The 22,812-nt window shown below is 55.8% G+C and overlaps 7 protein-coding genes across 7 annotated transcripts in view; 3 read left to right on the forward strand and 4 right to left on the reverse strand.

Annotated features, from left to right (window-relative positions):
* MONBRDRAFT_8484 (uncharacterized protein) overlaps nt 1–312 on the reverse strand; it is a gene marked incomplete at both ends in the record, with an annotated part of 1,880 nt that extends 1,568 nt beyond the window's left edge. The window contains one exon of the mRNA XM_001746155.1: nt 301–312. Coding sequence (XP_001746207.1) covers nt 301–312 — 12 coding nt within the window. The remainder of the gene's footprint in view (nt 1–300) is intronic.
* A 716-nt stretch (nt 313–1,028) lies between these two features.
* On the forward strand, nt 1,029–4,269 carry MONBRDRAFT_8485 (uncharacterized protein; the record flags this gene model as incomplete). The annotated part of the gene is made up of 3 exons (XM_001746009.1): nt 1,029–2,096; nt 2,976–3,431; nt 3,550–4,269. The coding sequence occupies 3 exons, from the start codon at nt 1,029–1,031 to the stop codon at nt 4,267–4,269; spliced, it is 2,244 nt and encodes a 747-aa protein (XP_001746061.1).
* A 520-nt stretch (nt 4,270–4,789) lies between these two features.
* On the forward strand, nt 4,790–6,944 carry MONBRDRAFT_8486 (uncharacterized protein; the record flags this gene model as incomplete). Its single annotated transcript, XM_001746010.1, has 4 exons — nt 4,790–5,437; nt 5,575–5,760; nt 5,862–5,951; nt 6,090–6,944. 4 exons carry the CDS (start codon nt 4,790–4,792, stop codon nt 6,942–6,944), a joined length of 1,779 nt encoding a protein of 592 aa, XP_001746062.1.
* Nucleotides 6,945–7,355: 411 nt separating this feature from the next.
* MONBRDRAFT_25704 (uncharacterized protein) lies at nt 7,356–8,862 on the reverse strand (the record flags this gene model as incomplete). The annotated part of the gene is made up of 5 exons (XM_001746156.1): nt 7,356–7,568; nt 7,710–8,138; nt 8,211–8,285; nt 8,500–8,583; nt 8,710–8,862. 5 exons carry the CDS (start codon nt 8,860–8,862, stop codon nt 7,356–7,358), a joined length of 954 nt encoding a protein of 317 aa, XP_001746208.1.
* Nucleotides 8,863–9,738: 876 nt separating this feature from the next.
* On the reverse strand, nt 9,739–12,070 carry MONBRDRAFT_8488 (uncharacterized protein; the record flags this gene model as incomplete). Its single annotated transcript, XM_001746157.1, has 9 exons — nt 9,739–9,891; nt 10,015–10,065; nt 10,219–10,359; nt 10,502–10,913; nt 11,001–11,170; nt 11,281–11,493; nt 11,573–11,617; nt 11,738–11,785; nt 12,047–12,070. The coding sequence occupies 9 exons, from the start codon at nt 12,068–12,070 to the stop codon at nt 9,739–9,741; spliced, it is 1,257 nt and encodes a 418-aa protein (XP_001746209.1).
* Nucleotides 12,071–12,365: 295 nt separating this feature from the next.
* Nucleotides 12,366–19,291, forward strand: MONBRDRAFT_37195 (uncharacterized protein; the record flags this gene model as incomplete). The annotated part of the gene is made up of 15 exons (XM_001746011.1): nt 12,366–12,466; nt 12,767–12,822; nt 12,949–13,049; nt 13,168–13,305; nt 13,436–13,596; nt 13,724–14,135; nt 14,268–14,344; nt 14,429–14,486; nt 14,704–14,943; nt 15,083–15,195; nt 15,981–16,175; nt 16,275–16,968; nt 17,121–17,226; nt 17,316–17,392; nt 17,727–19,291. Exons 1-15 carry the CDS (start codon nt 12,398–12,400, stop codon nt 19,289–19,291), a joined length of 4,062 nt encoding a protein of 1,353 aa, XP_001746063.1. The 5' UTR covers nt 12,366–12,397.
* Nucleotides 19,292–20,098: 807 nt separating this feature from the next.
* On the reverse strand, nt 20,099–22,328 carry MONBRDRAFT_32541 (uncharacterized protein). The gene is made up of 3 exons (XM_001746158.1): nt 22,013–22,328; nt 20,668–21,793; nt 20,099–20,549 (listed from the first exon to the last, which is right to left on the reverse strand). The coding sequence occupies exons 1-3, from the start codon at nt 22,043–22,045 to the stop codon at nt 20,359–20,361; spliced, it is 1,350 nt and encodes a 449-aa protein (XP_001746210.1). The 5' UTR covers nt 22,046–22,328; the 3' UTR covers nt 20,099–20,358.
* Between the last annotated feature and the right edge of the window lie 484 nt (nt 22,329–22,812).

A 22,812-nucleotide genomic window follows, 5' to 3' on the forward strand; every position in this document is an offset into this window, starting at 1 on the left:
TCTCTTTCGCTCTCTCTCTCTCTCTCACACACACAGACACACATTTCAGTTTAAAGTTCGGCATCGGCATCGGGATTGGCAGTGGCACTGGATCGGCATCATGACGGCTCGTGTATGTGCCTCGCTGATGTTTGCTTGATGACTCTGATCGCCTGTGTTTGTGTGCAGCGGCGGCTTATCATGGTCCTCTCATGGCGCATGTTTGTTTTTAGCGAGGCTTTCCTCCGGGCTACAACATGTCCTGGTTCTGCATCCACAGCATGATGCCATTGCCTCAAGGCTGCGCCGAATGTGGTGTACGTTCCAGCTCATGGCCAGCTCACACACACACACACACACACACACACACACACCCGGGCTGGCACCTCGTCCCAACACAGCCTTGCGCCTCGCCCGTGCCGCGGGCTGCAATCCTCTCTGCTCACCACATAACACACGCCCACAACCTATGCCCCTTCGGCCTTGATCATTCAACCCCGCCTGTAGATCCCAGGCCCTGTGGCTGGCGCCGCTTCCCGTGCGCCTACCCAGCGCACAGCCAGTACCGGCAGCGGCCGCCCTCCACTACCCAAGCCCAATCGGCCAGTCCGCCCAACCCCCGCGACCTCCAACCTACCCCCTCCCAAAGCCAGACCCGGTACAGTCGCTGGCAAGGCACACGTACCCACGTCTCGTTCTAAGAAGGGACTCACTTGCCCCTGCTCCCTGCTTTTTGTTTTATGGTTCAAATCATTTGCGCGACACTTCTGGCGTACTGCGCACCCTCAGCCAAGCCTCCGCCAGCACGCCCCCCGCCAGCATCCGCAGGGTCACCGCCAGCAGATCCCCAGCCATCAGTGGTCGTTGAGGAGCCGGAGCCGCAAGCTGGGCTGCAAGCACAGCCCCCCGTACCATCCACCACCTCCCTGCCTGAAGCCTCCCCTGCACCTGTCGCGAAGGAAGCACCCGCGACGCTAGAGACAAAACCAAGCGATGACACCCAGAAAGCAACGCCTCGCCTCCCCCTTCCCCGGCCCAAAACGCGGCCCATGTCCATGGCAGAAGGCCAGCCCATGCGACCCACCCGTGCTCCGTCCTTCTCCAGCAAGGAAAAGCCAGCCATCGCTGCCAAGCCCAAGCCCAAGGCTACTACCGCGCTTCCTCCGCCGCCCGATTCTTCTACTTCCCCTGCAGCACAGCACGAAGATTTGCAACCAGCCCCGGTCAACCCTTCGTCAAAGTCCATGCCTGCTAGTGAAGATCTGTCGCAATCAGAGTCTATGGCAACGCCTGACAACACGAAGAAACCTACGTCCGACAACACGAACCAGTCAACACCCTCGAAACAGAGATCACCACCACCCCCACGCCCGGCGCCTGCAAAACAACAAAGTACAGAGGTTGCACTGCAGTCAGCGTGCGATGGTGATTCAACGTCTGTCACAGCTCGCCCCAAGGCGCAATCGACCTCTGGAAAGAAGCCCCCGCCGCCCCGGCCAGCAGCAGCGGCTCCAGAACCTACCCAGGCCTCCGCGATACACCAGCATCCGCCCCCTCCGGCCAAGCCGGCGCCGCACGCACCCAGCCCGGCACAAACGTCCACAAATGCCAACCCAGCAGCAGCGGACGCACCGGAGCCAACAGAACCCTCACACGGTCATGCGCCACCACCAGCCAAAGCTGCGCCAAAACTGAAGGATGCACCGTCTGATGAACATCCTGCGCCTACGGATGCAACACGATCGACCGATGAGACACCGCCTGCCGATGCAAGTACCACACCTCCAAGTTCTGGGCACGCCCCAGCCCCCGCCCGGCCGCCACATCCACAGCGCTCTGGCAGCATCAAACCACTGCGCCCTCCCCCGGCACGACCGGCCCATCCTGCGCCCACCCCAAAGTCGATCCACGCTCAGCCGCAATCCAAGGATAAGGCGAGTGTCCGAACAAGTAGTGTCAAAACCAAGGCTAAAGCTCCGCTCCGACCCAGTCCAGCCGCAGCACCACCCAAGCCCGCAGCACCAGCTCGGCCAGCTGCGCCGGCACAGCCTCCTGAACTCCCCCCACGACCTGGGCCAGGCCATGTTCTGTACTCCTACATGGTGACCGGTCCCCGGGTGAGTTATTCCTTTGCTGGTGCTGTAAAACATTGCACGTCGCGTGGTGTCGCTTTTCTGCGGTATTACAAGTCTCATGAAAGCGCCTTGCTGCTTGGCAATGACAATGGCAATGGCCGACCGCCCGCATGTCTCTGCGTGGCTTGAGTGTAGGCAGTAGCCATGTTTGCTTGGGCAGGGGAGTCAGATGCAGATCTTTCACTGAAGCCAGGCGACCTCATCTCCCTCACACGATGGGTCAACCCTGAATGGCTCGAAGGCACGATCGATACTCGACAAGGTCAGTATCGGTTGTAAACAAAGGACCTCAGCGCCTGGATCATGCGGGGTTGTCCTTCATTTTTGAGCCTCACTCTGGCTACGCTTCGGATAGGCATATTCCCAGCCATGTTTGTGGATGTTCAAGAGCCGTTGCTCGTTGAAGGGCCCCGCGCCATGGCTTTGTACGATTTTCAGGCCGCAACTGACTGGGAGCTGTCTATTGGCGCCGGCGAAGAGCTGTCTCTCCTCGGTTATATCAGCGACGAATGGTCTGTCTTTCAACACACACCCGTCGAGAACCCCTAGCTTCCTGCCTCTTTTTTCTTTCCTTCACCCCTCTCCCCCTCTTCACTGTCTTGCCTTGTTGGACTGGGTCCCGAATGCCTGCCATTTTCTGCGTCTATGCTGCGAGCTTTTTGCTGAAAAAGGCGGCTCACTTTGGTTTCTTGTGTCTGCAACTGCGTGCCCAGGATTCGTGGCTTGTATCGAGGCGCGGAAGGAGCTATCCCGAGCTCTTACGTTGAGGTATGCTTTTACTCTTGTGTGTTTGCAAGCACCACGACCATCCCATAGCGTACGGGGTCCTTATACGCAATTGCTTGTGGTTGATGTGATCAGGTGATTGAGGATCTCCCTGGCAACAGGATATACGAGGGCTGGCCAGAGGGCTGGCAGGCTGAAGCTACTCTTGTTCGTGACCCCAAAGCTGAACTGGAAGCCGAGGAGGTTATGGCTCAGGCTTTTGAGGATGCATATGGCGCGGACGTGGCCTTGAACAATACTGAGCCCGACGAAGAGGGTGAGATAAACTCAAGTGCCAACGCTCAGGCTGAGCTCCTGCGGAAAGGACTGCCCGAGGACGGTGCTGACCTGCCTGTTGATGAGTCTGGTCCCACCCCTGACGTCGTCCAGATTGCGAGTAAAGGAGACACGGGCTCATCGTCTCTGGGTTCAACCGAGGTCGAGCCGTTTCTGCACCCACACAGCATTGAAGCAGGCCCGCCCGTGGTGGTGGCCTTGTACGACTTTGTAGCCGAGGGTCCCGATGATTTGGCTTTTTTTGCTGGCCAAGAGGTGTGTGCATAGTTTGGCATTTGTGCTCACATGGCGGCATGATGGAGGCGGAACTGGGTGTCGCCTTCCTTCTCACTGCTCTGTCCGGGTGCAACATGTTGTCATTTCCTCGGTCTAGCTAACCGTGTTGGAGGACATTGATCACGAATGGTATCGTGGGTCCCTGGGCCCCTTTCAGGGCATCTTTCCGAAAGCCTTTGTGCAACCCCTCGATTCGTCAACACCCAGTGAAGGGTTGTCTCAGACAAGCGTCATGCCAGAACCCAGTGCATCGTTGGAGGTGGTGAAACCCGAGATTGCAAATGCCGCGCCCGAGGAAAGCACGGCTTCACCAGCAGGTGCTGCAGAAGCAGACGCCACGCCTGGGCTCGAGACAGATGCCAGTGCCGATCACGGAGATGCTGGTGCAGGTGGCAGCTACCCCTGCGAGGCGAAGGTCCTTTATGATTACGATTCGCCAGAGCTGGAAGACCTTTCGGTTGAGGCAGGCGAAACCATTACTGTTCTAGAGCGCATCAACGCAGAGTGGCTGCTGGCGGCTAAACGCAGTGGCCTACAAGGGCAGTTGCCAGCAGCCTTTGTTGAAATGGAATCTCAAATGCGATCAGATGCAGACCAGGATGGCGTGTCCACCTCTGGACCCGAGGGCGCTGGGGTTGGGTTACGCCTGGTGGTGCTCTATGACTTTTCAGCAGAGAACGAGGACGATCTTGGTGCAATGGCCGGCGACGAGGTGGACGTGATTGAGGTTGTCAACGAAGACTGGCTGCGAGCTCGACACCATGCTGAAGGTCGCGAAGGCCTGATCCCCAGGGCCAACGTAGAGTCTTTTGCATAAGCTCGCCGTTGACATTCCAATGGCCCAATCTCATAATTATTATAACCAGCGTTAACCTTGATTGCCAGTCTGCCAGTCGGTTGTACGCAAACATAATAGTGGACCAGACTGAACCGACGATGGCAATCCATCTCAACCACTTGCCCTCTTGACCAGTACCACTTGGCAGCCGAATGCCTGCAACGCAACGCCACTCCTCCCATTCTAACACCTTTCGCTTCCATTCAACAAACTCCTCATCTCAAAATAAATTTTTACATTCGGCTGTCAAAAAAAAAAAACTCTTTTCGTGCTGTTGCTGATGAAAGCGACAACCCACACGTGTGTGTGTGTGTGTGTGTGTGTGTGTGTGTGTGTGTGTGTGTGTGTGTGTGTGTGTGTGTGTGTGTGTGTGTGTGTGTGTGTGTGTGTGTGTGTGTGTGTGTGTGTGTGTGTGGTGTGTGTGTGTGTGTGTGTGTGTGTGTGTGATCGCTCATTTCCAAGTCGAGGTCATTGGCAGCGGGAAGAGACGACGTGTAGCATGGCCGGCGTGCCAAGCCTGGGCGCATTGCCCCAGACGCAGTTTACGCTGCATCAGCTCTTTGAGCAGGCGCAGTTGGAGGCATGTATGAAGTTGAGCGATGACTCGGTTGAGCTAGCTCAGCGGATTGCCGCGGCCGAGGCCGACAAGCATGCTGATGGCATGGGCGTGCTGCAGGTGCAGGTGGAGGATGCCACGGACAAGGCGGGCAACTTGTTTCCCCCGGTCGATCAAGCGCGTAGTTTTATGGTCCCCGATTGGCCTTGCCAGATGGTTCCCGCGTGTGCAACTGCGGAAGCCATGGTCGAGGCTCTTGACGCTGGTGTGCCCTTTTTAGCTACCGCTCCCGAGTTTACCGAGCAGTTTGCAGATATACCAGACGGCCTGGCTTACATGCAGCGTGTGCGCGGACATGATTTTCGACAGCCCCGCATTGCTTTTCGTGGTGGCTGGGGCCGCCCAGCCTCGAGCATGCTCGACCACACCATGCTCAAGATGGTCAACTCCGTCCAGGACATTATGGATGAACAGGAGCTGGCCCTCAACATTCAAATCTTCCACCGACCTGAAGATGGCTTGCCCGTCCTGCCCGCGCGCTTGAACTGGCCACTGCCGGACATGTTTGGAGGCGCTACCAGTCAAGCTGAAGTATGTCACTGCTTCCGTGTCATCTCATGTGGAATGGCCGCGGCTCACGCTTCTTTCTTTTTTTTTTTTTTTTTTCTGTTGACATGGCGTCTCACATGCTGGCGCTGGTGTTGATGGCGGTGCCTAACATGCGCTAGACGGTGCAACTGGATGCGCCAATCGCTGGGCCGGGGCTTCACAACAAGGCTGATGAAGCTCTGAGTGGCCGTGACGAAGTACAGCAAAGTGGCTCTGGTGTCATTCTTGATAACGCAACGCGCATTTCTCGCCGTGGTGCCGTCACTTGGTGGCACCTGGACGATTGTGGTGAATACGTGTATCAGGTATGACCATGACGGCCCGCAGCTAGAGCCGTTTATTCACACCAGGATTAGACAGCGCTCATCGCAGCATATCAATTGAACAGGCGGCCTTGCCTCTTCAGGCCCAGCCTGTCCTGCTCGGGCCCAACGGCCTCCCCATCACCAAGCTTTTTGTCTACGCACCCGTCGAGGCTTATGAACTCATTACGCAGGTATGTGACTCTGTTTGCCAATCGCAGCTGTCACCCCGCCCCTGCACATTCTTTGGCCATCCTCATCATGACAATGGTCGCCGTGCCCGCCCTGGCCCCTCCAATACTTGCGCACGTCGCTATTTCCTTTTTGTGCAGGATCAGCGCAAGGGAAGCGAGGAAGACAGCATGGTGGCGGCGGTTGACCCCTTCCGCTGCCCCTCCCATTGGCTACCAAAAGATCGATCGGGTCAGCCCGTGTTGCCGACATTCTACATCGCAGCGCTGGAAGCGGGTGGACCACCGCTGATGAGTGCGCCCAACATGCCTCACATGGTCATTACGATTCAAGACTGCGTCATGGTCGAACAAAGGCGCTTGAGCTTGATGTGCATGGATGAGGTGGCGTACTTTGCCGAGCGTGTGCGTCGCTGGCGGGACCCCCCCGTCCTCTACAAGGCCTTTTCTCAAGGCATGTCTGATGCCGTGTACGTTGGACAGCGCATCATCATGCCACTCTTGCGCCGCCTACGTGCGGCCGTGATGGCCGGTTTAGATACTTTGTCCCCCAGTGAACGCCTGTTTGCCCAGCGAGCCTATCTGAGTTTGCAAGCTTTGGTCAAGTACCGGCGCAACTTTGCCATTGCCCCCGAGCTCCTGCGCTCACTGAAGCAGCATCTAACCGATGCTGCAGCTGCAGCCCCTACGCTGGCGCAGCAAGATGGGCGTGGTCAACACCTGGAGGCTGCGCAACAGAACATGCGCCAAGCCGCGAGTGGTGTGACGTGTCTACCCAATGGCCAGTTTGTGGCGTACATTCACGTGGCTGCCCGACCCCGGTGGGGCACCGTGCGCGATAATCTGGGCCGGGCCAAGGTGGATCAAAAGCTGCTTCAAGACGCTGTCAAGGCTGGTAATCTTGAAGCGTTGTTGCTGCAAATGGCCAGTGGAGAAGATTTGGGCGCGGCCGATGCAGCTGCAGCCGAGGCAGAGGAGGACGACCTCTTTGATTGATCATCCTCTATGCACCCGTGTTGGATTGCTTAAGGAGGCTTTCGGCACATCTGTGCATTTACCACTCCACCTACGCCACGCTTCGGGCCTGCAACCGCCTGTCTCTCCCGATAGCAAGCCCCTGCGGGGCGACATCTTGTGACACCTTTCCAAAACATAAACTCGGCTGAAAATCAACATGAACCGATTTGCCACCGGGGCATTGGTATTCCTGATCAACTCGGGCGACAGCGCATTCAACTAATGGGGACACACGTACATGGGCAACAAACTTTACTTTACATGCAAACATGGCAAGACAGCTTTGAAGAAGGGCCGGAGCGGCCCAGACGAAAATCGGTTGCTTGGCCAATGGGAAAGTTGAGGGTTGCTGATGGTGCCTCCAAAACAAATGCCATAGCATCCGAGCAGCTACTGCGACTTTTCACTTTGACTATCGCTTGAAGTAGAAGAGCCCCCCTGCGCCTTCTTGCGCTCCTCCTCGAACCAAGCTTTGACCTCCCAAAAGCAGTTGATCAACACCATCACGTCGCGCAGCGAGAGAAGGAGTCGAAGACTGCTGATGTGCCATCCCAAGGCCCAGTCTAGAGGTAGTGACAGCAGCACCAATGTGTGCGTAATACACTATTTGTAACACGTTGGGCAAGCGAGCATATCCCGATGAGGTGCTTGTGCAAGGCTGACACAGCGCTTTCGAGAATCACACGTAAGAGTAGAAAGGTGTGGGAGGTGCAATCGCGAGACGGTTGCACGATGCGAGCATACCGCAGCGCCCTTGGAAAGTAAGGAACGTAGGTTTGCCGAGTCATCATGGGAGGAGAAGAAGGCAGCCACGAATGCCACCTCCACTTGCACGCCAATCAGGGCGGCCACAAGGTTGAGGGTGTGCCGCAAGAAGCTGGACAGTGTGAAATGCAAGCCATAGGCATCCAGCTCGGCATGAAGCACGGCCGAGTGTGGAAGCAGTAGCCACATAATGCGGTATTTCCAGGGCATGCTCAGCATGCTCCGTCCACAAAGGCCATTGAAAATGGCTGAGAGGCGTGGGACGAAGAGTTGCAGGCCATCCACAAAGGAAAGGCCATCTGGACACGCCTCGGGGAACAACTGGCATGGGTGCAAGAGCACATCCTCGGAGCTTTGATACGGATCTTGAGAAGCCAGGCGGTCGCTTTCCTCAATGGCGAGTTTAACCTGAGTATGGGCGGAGCAGACTTGAGCAATTGGCACAGCTTTGCAGTTGACAAGCGCGACATCGTGACGTACTTGCAGAATAAGACGCTTGGCTTGAAGGGGTGTCAGGCTTAGAAGCTCGGCCACCGCTGCATCCTCTGTCAAGGTCTGTCAGGCCAAATGCGTTACAGCGACGGGAAGGGTAGAGTGGGGCACACACAGGCAGGTGAGCCGTGGAGTGCTGACGCCCAAAAGAAGTGGGCGAGCAGAAGCAGCAATCGTAGCGACAGCCAACTACTGCTGGGCCTGGTGTCGGTGGTCGTCGGGGCAATGATGACAGTCTTGGCGGGTCGGCGGGCGCGAGGCGCTGATGAGCACTGACCTCGAGGAGCGCCCCATCAAGGTGGGTGCGCGCAGCCGCAGGCACAGCATCAGCAAATTCCTTGGCCAGCAACCAGTGTTGCACCTGGCATTGGTGAGGCCAATGCCACAACCGTGTCCCAAGAGGTGAGGTCTAACACATCAACCTGCCGGCTTGCTCCTCAAACCGGCTGAACCTGCTCAAACAAGGACGGGGCCGCAGCGTACGTACGTCCACCGGAGCCCATGTGCGAAAATGGCGATGATAATCAACAAAGTAAGTCGCACACACTTGGTGCGAGATGGCCAGTACCAAAACCAAGACGACGCCCAGACCCATGCACGCTGCGAGTCGTGGCCTGCCCAAGCCCCCCGCCACCCTCATCGTGACTTTCTCCCGCTCACTCTCGCTCTCACACACACATGCACACGCTCTCTCTCTCTCTCTCTCAAAGCCTCTCTCTATTCTTCGTAAATCAGCAAATGTGTAAGCTGGAATTGCACAAATGTCCATTTCTGACATTCGGCGATTCCGGTATCGTTGGAAAGAGGAGAAAGAGGGCTTTCCGGTGCCTTTGAGACGGTGGACGAAGCTGCCCTGTGGGCCGAGCTAGCCTCACACCACCGCGTCCGTAAGGATTTTGCCAGGGTTCCGATGGAGAGTTTTTGACTGAGTTTCTCAGCAATGGCACGAACCAGCCCATTTGAGGTCACTATAACCCGGCGACCGTTGTGAGATTTTGACAGAGGCTGCATGAGACGAGACACTACACAACACCCCCGTGGCTCAAAAGCGACAAAATCGAAACTCGAGCTTACACAAATGCTTTTGTTTCGCTTTATTGGCTCGACGAATTCATTCCTCTTCTTTCTCCCTCAAACTCCTCCTCTCTCTCTCTCTCTCTCTCTCTCTCTCTCTCTCTCTCTCTCTCTCTCTCTCTCTCTCTCTCTCTCTCTCTCTCTCTCTCTCTCTCTCTCTCTCTCTCTCTCTCTCTCTCTCTCTCTCTCTCTCTCTCTCTCTCTCTCTCTCTCTCTCTCTCTCTCTTTCTGCCTTGATCCCTCTGGTGCGCTATCTATCTAACTGTAAGTATTTCTGTCTCTATCTATGTTTCTCTCTATCAATCTCATCCATCTATCCCAAGCCACTACGAGCAGTTGTTTGGAGAGTGCTTCTTTTGATAGGATTCGACTGACTCATGAGATAGAACGAATGCGATACAACAAGGAATGGCGGCTGTACACCCGACGCTTTGCACATGACCTAGGCCAACGGGTTGGCACGCATGAGCTTAATGTCAGCCTCAACCATCTCCGTGACAAGTTCGGTGAACGAGATTTTGGGCGTCCAGCCCAGCTTTTGCTTGGCCTTCTCCGGGTTGCCGAGGAGACGTTCCACTTCAGCGGGACGATAGTACTGCAAAACGCGGGGTAGTACGGATCAGCGCAAAAATTAGGCCCACCGTCGATCGACACCACGATGCATGCCGAGCGCCAGCGCCAGCGCCTCTCCGCTTTGTGAGGCATTGACATAACTTACTCGCTCGCTGATCTTGACACGAACGATGCCAGTATCCTTTTCCTTGCCAACCTGTGCATGAGCAGGAGCAGGAGCAGGAGCAGAGTGAGGACAAAAGCACCGTCGATGGTGTGTGAGCAAAAGCGCGTTTGCGCGAAAAGCTCGACTGAGAGGAGTTGCTTAGGATGATGAGCAGGCGCTGAAGGAGCGGCACCAAGGGCATACCTCGTTGACACCCTCGCCCTCCCAAACAATTTCCTTGCCAATGTGGCGGAAGGAGGCCTCGACAAACTCGCGCACGCTGTGCTCCTCGTTCGTGGCAATGACAAAGTCGTCCGGGGTATCTTGCTGCAGCATGAGCCACATCTGCAGGCACATGAGGGCGGCATGAAGAAGGTCCAACGCATTCAGTAAGGGAGGGCATAAAAAAAAAAAACAAGCTCAAGAATCGACGCATGATTGGGTTGAGCACGACGCCAGATGCAGATAGGTCGAAGCCAAGACGAACCATCTCAACGTAGTCCTTGGCGTGACCCCAGTCACGTGAGGCATCAAGGTTGCCCAGGGTGACTGATTCCTGCTGCCCAAGATGGATCTTGGCCACGGCACGCGTGATTTTGCGCGTGACAAAGGTCTCGCCTACGGGAAGGTTCCGACCGTCCATGATAAGATGAAGACGGCGGCGAGAGGCGACGAGTCGCAGGTGGCAAGGCAGCAGCCGACTGGGTGGCCAACAAAACGCACCGCGACGTGGACTTTCGTGGTTGAACAGAATGCCATTGTTGCAGTGCATGCCATAGGACTCGCGATAATTCACCACGATCCAGTAGCCATAAAGCTTTGCCACGCCATAGGGTGAGCGCGGGTAAAACGGCGTCTTTTCTGTTTGAGGGATCTCCTGGACCTTGCCGTAGAGCTCACTGCAAACAGAAACGCACACCATGTGAGGCGCGTGGCAGGAGGTGCAAACAAGGGCAAGGCGTGGTGCGCGCGTGTGTGGATCGCACCTGGTGGAAGCTTGGTAGAAACGCACGGAATCACCCAGCCCCGAAGTGCGAAGGGCATCGAGCAGGCGCAGCGTGCCCAAGCCATCTACGTTGCCAGTGTACTCGGCCATGTCAAAGGATACCTTGACATGGCTCATGGCGCCGAGGTTGTAAACCTCAGTGGGTTGGACCTGTCCAGTACACCATCACGCCGACAACAGGTGAAGAAGCATGAGGGCTTGGGTGACACTGAAGGGTGCAATGTGAATAGAGATGAGGTGCTTCGATCCTTGAATTGTACCTCCATGACAATCTTGACAAGGTTGGTAGAGTCAGTCAGGTCACCGTAGTGAAGAACCATCTTGTTCTGCTCGTGGGTCACAGGGTTGGCAAAAAGATGGGCAATGCGACCCGTGTTGAAGCTGGACGAGCGGCGAATGATACCGTGGACCTGCACCGCAGCCACAAAGCAAAACCCATTGACAAGACAGAGTGAGAGCGGTCGAGATGAACTCTGCAAGACAGGCTGTGCCAGTCTGAGCGAGATGGAAAGCCCTCAAAGCGGCCGCGCGCTGCAGTGGACAAGAGCGTACCGTGTATCCCTTTTCAATCAGAAGCTCTGCGAGGTAAGAGCCATCCTAAAGACGGGAGGTGGCGGGCGGGGAGATGAGCTCTGATGCCACGGGCTGGTACGCTTGACTCCGTGAGCTAGCTCAATTCAAGCGGTCGCATGCGAGGGCGTGCATGCATCCACACACCTGACCAGTGATACCAGTAATCAGGGCCACCTTGCGGTCACTCTTAGCCTAATGAGCCAATGCCAAAGGCAGGGCTGGTGAGCAGCCGCAACCCAGTACCTAAAGCAAAGCGAATTGGTCTCTTGCCCCTCCCCCAGGTCGTGCACCCGTGCTGCGCAGTGGCTCGGGCTGCCCATGCCGGCTGCCCCGACCATCAAGGGCCAACAACAGAGCGGCAAAAGGCATGTGGCAGTGCAAATGCCCGCCACTGACCCATTCCCCATCTTTCGCCACAGTCTTTCCACATATACACAGACAGCCACCACACACCTTCTTTGCAGCCGTCTCAGCCATGCTTGCCCGGTTACACTTGCAAATCTACACCCAGGGACCAGGGAAGGAAAATGAGATGAAGCCTCCTTGCCGTGCCGTGCCGTGTGTGTGTGTGCCGTGTGTGTGTGTGTGTGTTTGGCATTCCATTCTTGTGTTGCAGAGAACCACACACACATAACAACATAGAGCTAACTGACTGGTAAACTGTGTTGTCGCTTACACTTCCACGTAACGACATTCTTTTCATTCTGTCTGACATTTGTGGAGGCAATCATCGTCATGGGACTTGAACAACTATTTTACTTTTTGTATTGTTGTGGTCGTTGACTGCTTTCGTCGACTGGAATCATGCTGACCGTCTGTCAGCGGAGCGTTGTGGCGGCGGCTGTTGCTCAGCGGAGTGCGCTGCGGGTGCGGGTACGGCCTCGTTCCACTGTGTCTGCCTGGCTAGCTGCCTGCCTGGCTGGCTGGTTGGCTGGCTCCCATGCCAGGTCCCATGACATGTGTGTGTGTGCTTGATTGAGAGTGAAGGCATGGCACTCACCCTCACGCTTGTGGTTTTGGCAAACCACTTGTTATGTTGCGCACCCCAGAACTTGACGCGTGTCGTCATTGGCACCGCGGACCGCCTGCAAGACCTTGGGCTCAGGTACACACACACACACACACACACACACACATGTCCTGGCAAACCACTTGTTATGTTTCGCACCCCAGAACTTGACGCGTGTCGTCATTGGCACCGCGGACCGCCTGCAAGACCTTGGGCTCAGGTACACACACACACACACACACACACACACACACACACACACACACACACACACACACACACACACACACATGTCCCGAGGGCGCGGAGGTGGTTGTGCTCCTCATGTTGCTTCACCACCGCGCAGTGATGTGCAGCTGCAGGACTTGGAAGCACAAAAGGTGCTCATCGACTATCAACCCGATGGCCAGCGCCGCATTGTGGCCCGTGTCGACCTTGCCACTGACGGTGAGCCCCTTAGGCCCTCCCACCAAACCAAGCCCCCCCGCCCCCCCGTAACGCTTGCTTGTGCAGCTACTATCAAGCGCATTGTTTTCATACGCAACGCATGCTTGCACCACCGTAGACGAGAACTCGACCGATACAACATCACCACAGGCCCAGAGTGATTTGCGCCGGGCCTACGTCGGCGCCGCCGTCAAGGCCAGCAGTACGCTCAAGTCCCTCAAGGAAGCCGATGCCAACATTGACGTGCGCACTGCCAGTAAGACCAATGTCTCTCACCCACGCAGCGACACCTGAACTTGGGGTCCCTTGACACCCCTGCTGCTGTCGGGACGCCTGGCCCATCGCGCCCACTCACTACATTTGGCCTTTGTGATGCCCACCCGCAGCCGAAACTGCCAGTGCTGTCGGAGCCAGCGTACTGCGTGCCCTTCACACTTCCAACTATGCCTTTGAGCGCTACCTGACCAGTGACAAGGCCAAGAAGACGCTACTCAACACCGTATCTGTCTCTGTCAACGATCAACCTCTCACTGACGCCCGCATCGAGGTACCATGGAGCCCATAGAGTTCTCGCGCACCAATTGGCCCCTCATCCCCTCTCCCCACGACCCTTGCCACCAGATGCAATTTGCGCGTTGTTGACGTTCTCATCTCATCCTTCCGCCGCCACCTAGGCTGGCGCAGCCGGCGCACAATGGACGCGAGATTTGGTCAACGAACGTGCCGATGAAATGACGCCCAAGGCTTTGTATGAGGCTGCTGAGGCTCTTGCCAAAACCCACCCAGCCTTTAGCTGTGAGGCCATTGCAGGCTTGGATGATCTACATGCCGCCAACCTCAACATGCTGGCAGCCGTTGGCCAAGCCAGTCGCTTCCCTCCCCATCTGGTGACGCTCAAATTTAATAATGGTCCAGCTGAGGAAAAGCCGGTCCTCCTTGTGGGCAAGGGCATTACCTTTGACACCGGAGGCCTGAACCTCAAACCCACTGGCTTTATCGAAGACATGCACTTTGACATGGGTGGTGCCGCAACCGTGCTCGGAACCATGAAGGCCCTTGCACAGGCAGATGTCAAGAAGAACGTTGGTGTGTTTGGGTTTTTTTTGCTTGGTTTTGTTTGGTTTTGTCTGTTAGGTTTTTTGACCCTAGCCACAACCGGTTCCTGGTCAAGTATTTGCTCTCATCATAGCCTGATCTTCTCGACCTGTTCCCTATTAGTGGCGGTGCTGGCCCTGGCAGAGAACGCCATTGGTGCCGCAGCTTACAAGCCAATGAGCGTGCTCAAATCCCACAAGGTCTGGATGAGCCTTCTCACCCTCCATTTTCCATAATCGTGATTGTTGTCTCTCTGTGACTCAACCCTGTCCCAATGCGCATAGGGCTTGACCGTGGCCGTCGGCAACACAGACGCTGAAGGTCGTCTCGCCTTGGCTGACGGTGTGTAAGAGACCCGGCCCGACAGTCAAGGCAGCTTGATCACCTGCATTTCTTTTCTTTTCTTTTCTTCTCTCAGTTTTCCGTTTTTTTTTTTTTGTTGTTTTTTTTTTGTTTTGTTTTTTGTTTTGTTTTTTGTTTTTTTTTTCCTTCCCCCCACTTGTCAAGCTTGATCGCCTCACCCCCGCTTCTGACCTGACTTCCTGTGTGCTTGGGCCAGCCTTGAGCTATGGTCAGGAGCAGCATGCCCCACATACCGTGATTGACCTGGCCACATTGACAGGTGCTTGTGTCGTGGCCTTGGGTCCTTACGCCGCCGGTGTCTTCACAAACACACCGGATCTGGCCACGCGCGTGTGCGCCGCCGGATCAGCCGTGGATGAGGTGATGTGGCATCTGCCGCTGTTGCCCGAGCATGCCGACGAACTTAAGAGCGATATCGCCGATGTCAACAGCACGGGTGAGGTGTCGCTCTGTTGCGCCGCTTTCTATGAGAACATGCACCTATTTTGGCTAGCCACCAGCCATTGGTGGAGCATGGCCCTGCATCATGATTCGGGACATGTGCGCATGACGTGTTTGTGCCTTGCCGTCTTTAGGAACGTCTCGCTACGGCGGCGCCAGCACGGCCGCTGCTTTTTTGAGCAAGTTTGTGAGCAAGGACGTTGCCTGGGCACATATCGATATTGCGGGGCCTGTGGACGCCTCCAAGGTCTGTTGGTGCTTGGCTCTCGCCCCCGCTCAACGCATGCCGCTGGGCTGCTACTACGCGCCATGTTGCATGCCATCTGATTGCACGCATTCATCCATCCCATTGTGATCCAGCCTTGGGGAGCCTATGGCAAGGGAGCAACGGGCTTTGGCGTCATGACGCTTTTGCAGCTGCTTGGGGCCGAGCAATAATGCCATCAGTGGTATCGTTCTTCTCGGATACAACGAACAATGTCTTGTGCCTCGGCCTCGCCACATCATCAAATTGACACTTTTGCCATTCAAACCATCTCGTGTTGATCATAATGCTCTCAAGCCAGTGGCTCCTCCTCTTTGGCGTTTGGGTCTGAAACACAGCTCGTGTGGCAGCTCAAATGCGTCTGACTTTTGTGTTCTTTGTATGCATGCATGCATGTAGGTTGGCCTGTGTCCTTGCGACCTGCGTTGTGCCTCTGTGTCTCTGTGTCCCCGATGAAGATCTGTGTGATGCATGGATGGCTGGCTTGGCCGCACGCAACACTTGGTGCCACTCGGTCATCGTGTAGTCTGGCCTCTATACCCATGCGCCTCACCATGGTTCCAAGAAGCGGACTGACGCTAGCGCTAGGGCTGCTGGCCCTAGCGCTCGCACCACCCTCGGATGGTGCACCTATGCCGGCGCTGCGCCCAGCCGCATCAGCACCGTGGCCTCGAGGCGCTTCAGTCATCCCCGATCCTGGCAGCGCCGCCCCACGGGTAGAAGATTTTACCAGATCTGAGCAAGACACCGATCGCTTGCTCGCGCAGCACGAGCGAGTGCGCCGCACGGCGCCCATGACGCGCGAGCAAGTTCAGGCCCTTTTTGACACCCAGTTCAAAACTGCGGTTAATGATCACTACACGGGTACCCATGACCCGCTCACCTGCGCGCTAGACGGCACCCTCAACCCTCTGGCACATCAAGCAGCTGTTTTGCAGCGCCTCAACTTTTTTCGTGTCCTGGTAGGCCAACCCCGCTCATGCCGAGGAGGTTCTGCAGGGATGTCTAACGGTACGCGTGCGGCAGGTGCTCACGTTGCTTTGGGATGATGCCTGTGGCAGGCTGGAGTGGCCCCTACTACGCTCAATGTCACCAAGTCGGCCTGGTGCCTCGAGGCAGCGCTGATGATGGCTGCTGGTGACCGCCTCAGCCATTACCCGACCCCAGACTGGCCCTGCTATACAGAGTCCGGCGCCTTGGCCGCAAGTAAGAGCGATCTCTCACTTGGTACCTTTGGCGTAGAGGCTTTGCAAGGCCTGATGGACGATATGGGTGACGGCAACGAGCCTGTTGGCCACCGACGCTGGCTCTTGTACCCGCCCTTGTCCGAGATTGGCGTCGGAGATGTTGCACCCGCGGGTGGTCATCGGGCTGCCAGCGTCGTGTGGGTGGTAAATGGCGATTGGACACGCGCTCAGAACGAACCAGCCTGGATCGCCTGGCCCTCGGCCGGCTTCTTTCCCATGCAGCTCGTGCCCTCGAGCCATCGCTGGTCACTATCCATGCCAAATGCCAATTTTTCTTTGGCCACAGTTACCGTGCTGGATGTCACTCGCAGACGGGTTCCGACTCCCGTGGTCTCTCGTGCTCGTGGGTTTGGTGACCCAGCCATCGTCTTCAGCGTCATGCTCACGGGCGTCGAGCGTTTTATGGAAGATAACACTTGGAGCGTCTTCGTGAACAACATTCTTCTTCCAGATACCATTGCTCAAGTCAGCTATAGCGTCACGATCTTTGACGCTGCGCCTGACCCTGGTGCGTTCACTTGCCAAAGGCTGCCTCCCATCACTGCAAAGACGCGTGTGGATAATCAAATGATGGGAGCGTTATATGTATATCCCCCCTCCGCCCCCCCCTCCCCTGCCCTCTTGCTACGCAGCCTCTAAGTCTTGTCACTGCTACTCCAGGTCCGTTCTGCGCCGTGGTGGAACTGAGCGGGCTCGATGGCTACGAAACCTATGCAAACGGCCTCTACACGCAAGAAGGCACCGTGTCGGGCCTACCATACTACGTGTAAGAGCAAGTGGTTTCAGAGCTTGAGGAAGACTTGAAGCAAGCTGAATCCAAACTTGACTCAGCACAATCAACCGTTTGGCCCACAGGCGATACACAAGCTTTGGAGTACTCTATTTGGCTCGCAACAATTGGTTTTGGTTTATTGGGGCTTCGGCCACTGCCGGTGAGCATTTGTGCCTTCACCTTCTGCGCAACCCTTGACTCGCAACGCTCGTACCTCACCTTGTCGAGATGCCTTGCCTATAGATGCGTACTATGCAGTCGTGCAATCCGATGCAGAGCGTCCAGAGGATATTGTGGATACATGGATGTTCTACAATGGACAAGGCTGGTTCAGCAAGCCCAGTGCTCGCCTGACTTGCGGTACAGTCTCGCCCACCCGTGCGTGACTCGGCAATGAGCTGAGCTCGTGTTCATCAAAACATGACTAGAAGCGCCAGCACACAGCAAACAGGACTGATGATTGTGTTGTATGCTTGCCATCGCGGCTGTTTCAGATGCATACCCCAAAACCAGCTTGCCAACGACAACGGCTACCACCGACAAGTCCATCAGCGAAGAACAGCCTACAAATGAAGCTGAAGAGACCGAAATACCCACACTCGAAAGGACATCCACTCGCGCAGCTGTTACTACCGTGCTCCTACACGAGACCACGACTACGACTCTTACAACTACTTCGACTGCCAGTCCTACTTCCACTGTCACAACTACTGCCCCTGTTTTGACCCCTGCCACCACTACGGCCACTACAACCACAAACGCAACCGATGCCAACACTACCTCTACTACTACTACTACTACTACCACCACTACTACTATTACTACAACCACTACTACGGTCACCACCACCATCACCACAACAACAACAACAGCAACGACGACAACGACGACGACGACGATCACTACGACTAGTGCCACTACAACCACTCCCGCAACAACTACCACCACCACAACAACAACAACAACAACAACAACTATCTCAGCTGCGACCAAAACTGTAACATCCACAGCAACCAACGCAGTGTTGTCTTGCGACAGCGCAGCCTATCCTGGCTTTGAGCTGGTGGCATGTGGTGTGCAAAGCAACAAAGCCCGACGCCTTCGCTCCGGCTTTGACGACAACTTCATCCTGGACAAGGTCCATGTGCGTTCGACCGAGGACTGCCTTGGCTTGTGCTCAACCAGGAATGCGTGCCGCGGGATCTTCCTTTGGCTGGCCAACAGTGATGCCAATACGCGACGCTGTCATCTTCTCTCTTCAGCCAAAGAGGACACCGTCAGCACAGGCTCCTTGTCGATCAGCCTGATTCGCCAGCGCACGGGCACCTCCACCCCCAGCGCCTCGACAGCGCCCCCATCGACATCCAATCCTCATCCTCTGGAGCTGGATTGTCACACATGGTCTCACCCTGGCTTTTCAGAAGCAGCATGTGGCGCACAGCAAGTCCTTGCAAAGCCCCAGCGTCTTGTCAGTGGCTTTACCGATACCAAACTCGTTTCCAAATTGCGCGTGTCGAGTCCTCGTGCATGCCAGGATGCCTGCACGCTGCTCGAGGATTGCGGAAGCGCATTTGTATGGCGGGCTGGTAATGCCGAGGACCTGCGCTGCCACTTGATCCAGGCGTCTGCGGCAACGCAGTTGGTAGGCACGAGCTCCACCTCACTCAGTTTTGTCAAAACTGTGGGCCGACTGCCACAGCTGGGCACTGTGGCCCTCGCCTGGCTATTGCCAACGAGCCCGATGCGCCTAGTGGCCTTGGGTGACCTCGACGAGGCGGTTAACAACGCTAGTGCGGCTGCACTGACTGACCTACCCCGCTCGATGCGCTTTCGCGGTGTATTTGGGGACGCCACAGCAGAGCTACGCGAGTCGCGCACAGACTCCATTGATGCTTGCTTGATTGCATGCTTCGTGGACAGCACATGCAGTGCGGCCTTTGTGTGGCAAATTGGTGTGGCAACACCCTACCGATGTACTCTTCTGATCAACGCCACCCCATCCCAATTGCAGCTCGTGGCCTCCACCACGACTTCGGCCAGCTTTCGCCGCGCTGCGTAGACCGCCTAGGCTGGCCTCTCGTATCCTATCATTGTTCTTGATCAGTGATGATGTTGACAAACATGCAATTGCTGTTAAGTGAAGAAAAATCGATTAATGCAAAGGCACAAGTTGCACCCTCGAGAGAATGAAAAGGTGATGGGGAGAAGAGAAAACAGCAAGCATCAGGCTCAAGGCAGATTATTTATGAACAAAGGTAGACAATCACAGATTGGCAGGGTCACTCAGCAATCCACGTGACCAAGTGGCACGGCAAAACAACACGTGCGCATGAGCACCCACGCACATGATCGGCACAGGTGTTCGGCGACAAGGTCAAGAAGCATCACAAAAATAACAGCTTGTTTAGGGTAAAACGCAGCTAGCGGCTAGACTGAGCCGGGTAGACTGAGCCAGGAGCAATAAGTATAGACAGGGAGACAGGCAGGCGAGCGACCAATTGGCGCGCGTGCAGCACAGCCATCCAAAATAACAGCAAGGGCAAACACGAGATGCTGCTGGGGCTACAAACAAATTCTTGCACACGAGAGCAGATATGCCAACAACACAAGATTGGCAGCTAACTAGACAAAAAAGCACGAGCCCCTTGTACAAAGAAGGCACGGCAGGCAACATCAACAACAGGGCATTGAGTCAAACAAACAAACAAGCCAAACCTCGAGGCAGGTCTTGTTGACCCATCAAAAACTGGACTGAGTCAAAGTCAAGGGCAGCAACGCAGAGCAACAAAAAGCACGACATGCCCGATGAAAGAAAGTGACCACGGGCGGATGGGGGCAAAACGACAAAGTGCCAAAGCCACCCCATGTCAAAAGAAAGAAAAAGAGGAGGGAAGTGAAAAAAACAGCGAGGCCGTCAAGAAAAGGGAAGTAAAGAAAAGAAAGAACTGAGACAAGGAACAGGAAGAGGGGCATCAGACGGTGGGATGGGGTGTGCTGCGCAGCGGCACATCCACCCTTGACCATCCTCTGCTCTTCCGCCTGACAACGCCCCCCGCTCCCCGGATAAAATCAAGTGTCAAGCCCAGAATTGGGTCAGAAGAAGGTTTAAATGCATGGTCAATGAGCTCAAGGCTGCATGTCAGTAGAAAGCTTGACGACGGATGGCATGGGAGCAGCAGCCGTCACGGTCATGGCGCCGAGTGCTGCTTCAAGGTTGGGCTCGAGCGGCTCGTCGGATTCGACGATGCCGGTAATCCAGGGGTGCTTGGTGGCTTCTTTAGGGGTCATGCGATCGCTGGGATCCCACTCGAAACACCCTGCAAGTGGCACAAGGCGTGCAGCGAAAGAAATGCCACGAGATGGAATGATGAGAATGAGATGAGGCACATCTCGTGTGCGATGGCGATGAGACTGGACGAAAAACGGAAGACATACCGTGAAGAAAGTCGATAAACAGCTCGTCGTTGACACCCACGGCCTCTTGAAGCGTCTTGGAGCTGGGTGTATGGGTCCGGCCTTTGCGATCAGTAGTCACGCGCAGATCACCGTTGGAGTCGAAGAAGATGGCGGTGCGCTTGGCGGCTTCGAGAATCGGGCCGGGGGGCATGCCGAGCACCTCAATCTGATACATGAGCTGCTCCTTCTCATCGCGACCGGGAAAGATGGGATGGCCCGTGTACAGCTCGACGAGGATGCAGCCGAGGCTCCACATGTCAATGGCCATGCTGTAGCCCAGGCCTAGGATGACTTCGGGGGCGCGGTAGAAACGGCTTTGAATATAGGTATGGACTTTTTGGTGGTCAAGGCAGGCGCTGCCAAAGTCAATGACCTTGATGTCATCTGACTCGCTCGTGGTGAGCAGAATGTTTTCTGGTTTTAGATCGCAGTGGATCACGCGTTGGCGCCGAAGAAGGCGGAGGCAGTTGAGCAGGGAGCCCGCAAACTTCTTGACTTGGGGCAGGGTGAAACCACGGAAACCGTCCTTCTTCAGGGCGGTGTAGAGGTCCTGGTGCAGCATGTCAAAGGAGATGCAGAGGTGATTCCGGAAAAGGAACCAGTCGTTGATATGAATGAGGTTGTGGTTGTGACGACGGTCGTTGCGCTTGAGAAGCTCGAGGACCTTAACCTCAACTTGGGCTTGGCGGTGGAAGCGGCGCTCGTTGCGAATAATCTTGACGGCACGATGCTGTTTCGTCTTGTGATCGTAGGCCTTGACGACATCACCGAAAGAGCCTTTGCCAAGGCCTTTGAGGATCTCGTAACGATAGGCAATGTGATCGTGCTTGATGCACTTGTAGCGACCCTTGTCATCGTCATAACCACAGTTGGGGCCCTTGCCCTCTGAGGCATTGATTTTGCGGGCCAACTGGCCGACATACCAAATTTGCTGATAAGCCTGGATTTCCTGCTCTTCAAAGGCAGTCAGGTAGCGGCCGTAGCGCTCGAGAGCTTTGGAGGGAGTGAGGGGAAACTCGTTTTTGACAGAGGCGCGCGCGGCCGACGCGTGATTGGCGCCCGAGACTGAGCTAGCGGATTTGAGCGAGCGGCTAGCGGCGCTCAACTGCGAACGAGCAGCTGAATTGGGACGAGCTGCAATGTCGGGGAAGGAGGTGATGTTAGAACCCGACGAGTCGAGATTGCTGGCACCATCGCTGCCGTTGAACAGGGGGGGGGGGGGGGGATTGGCGCAGAGTAACCCAGGTGAGAAGTGACTCGGTCAGAGCTATGCCAATTGTGGGATGGAAGCTGCTGCAGGCTTTGACGAGTGCTCCCCACGCACCTTGGGCTGTGTCACCTCCATGGCAGCGCTCATCGTGGGATGGCGAGAACCACGGGGCAACAAAGGGACTGAAACTGGCAGGCAGGGGGCGCCTGCTATAATTGCCGAGTAGAGCGTGGGTCTCCGGGTGGGTTTAAGAAAGAGAGTCTTGTCAAATCAGGCAAGTGCACAAGCGATGGCAACTGCCACTGTCGTCGCAGTCGAAAGAAGATGAAAAGATGAGTGGCAAAGCGACCAAGCTGAGTCGGGCTGTCGACGCGGTTGAGATGCAAGAGAAGGGGATCGAGGGCTGCTCGATCAAACAAAGGGATTGGGGTTTCTAAAACATAGCCATGCAAAGAGATACAAAGGCCAAGGCCGATGAGCAAATCACGAGTTATGTGGCTGCCATTTCGCCCAATGCCGAGCCAGGGTTTAGCAACAACAACAACAACAACAACAATAAAAACAACAATAACAATTACGAGAGAAAACTCGAGGAATATCGGATGGATATGGGTGCGGGACACAAGGGTGATGGATGGTCATGAATGCCTCGAGTTGGTGGGTGGAAATTTGAGGAGAAAGGCTGGCGATGCCGTTTGTGTGATGAAACGTGATGAGAGGAACTGCACAATCTCAGCAAACAAACCAGAAAAAGAAGGAGGAGGAGGAGGAGAAAAAAGACAAAATGCCAACAGCAACAAATGAAAACACCAAAGCGGGAGAAAAGAAGGGCATTTGATGTATCCCGCATATTGCATCGAGGGGCTGCCAAACAAGCTGGCATGGACTCTCTCGGTGCGCACAGCACACACCGC

Source organism: Monosiga brevicollis, genomic scaffold (genome assembly GCF_000002865.3).
Source record: "Monosiga brevicollis MX1 MONBRscaffold_11 genomic scaffold, whole genome shotgun sequence".
NCBI classification, from domain to species: Eukaryota; class Choanoflagellata; order Craspedida; family Salpingoecidae; genus Monosiga; species Monosiga brevicollis.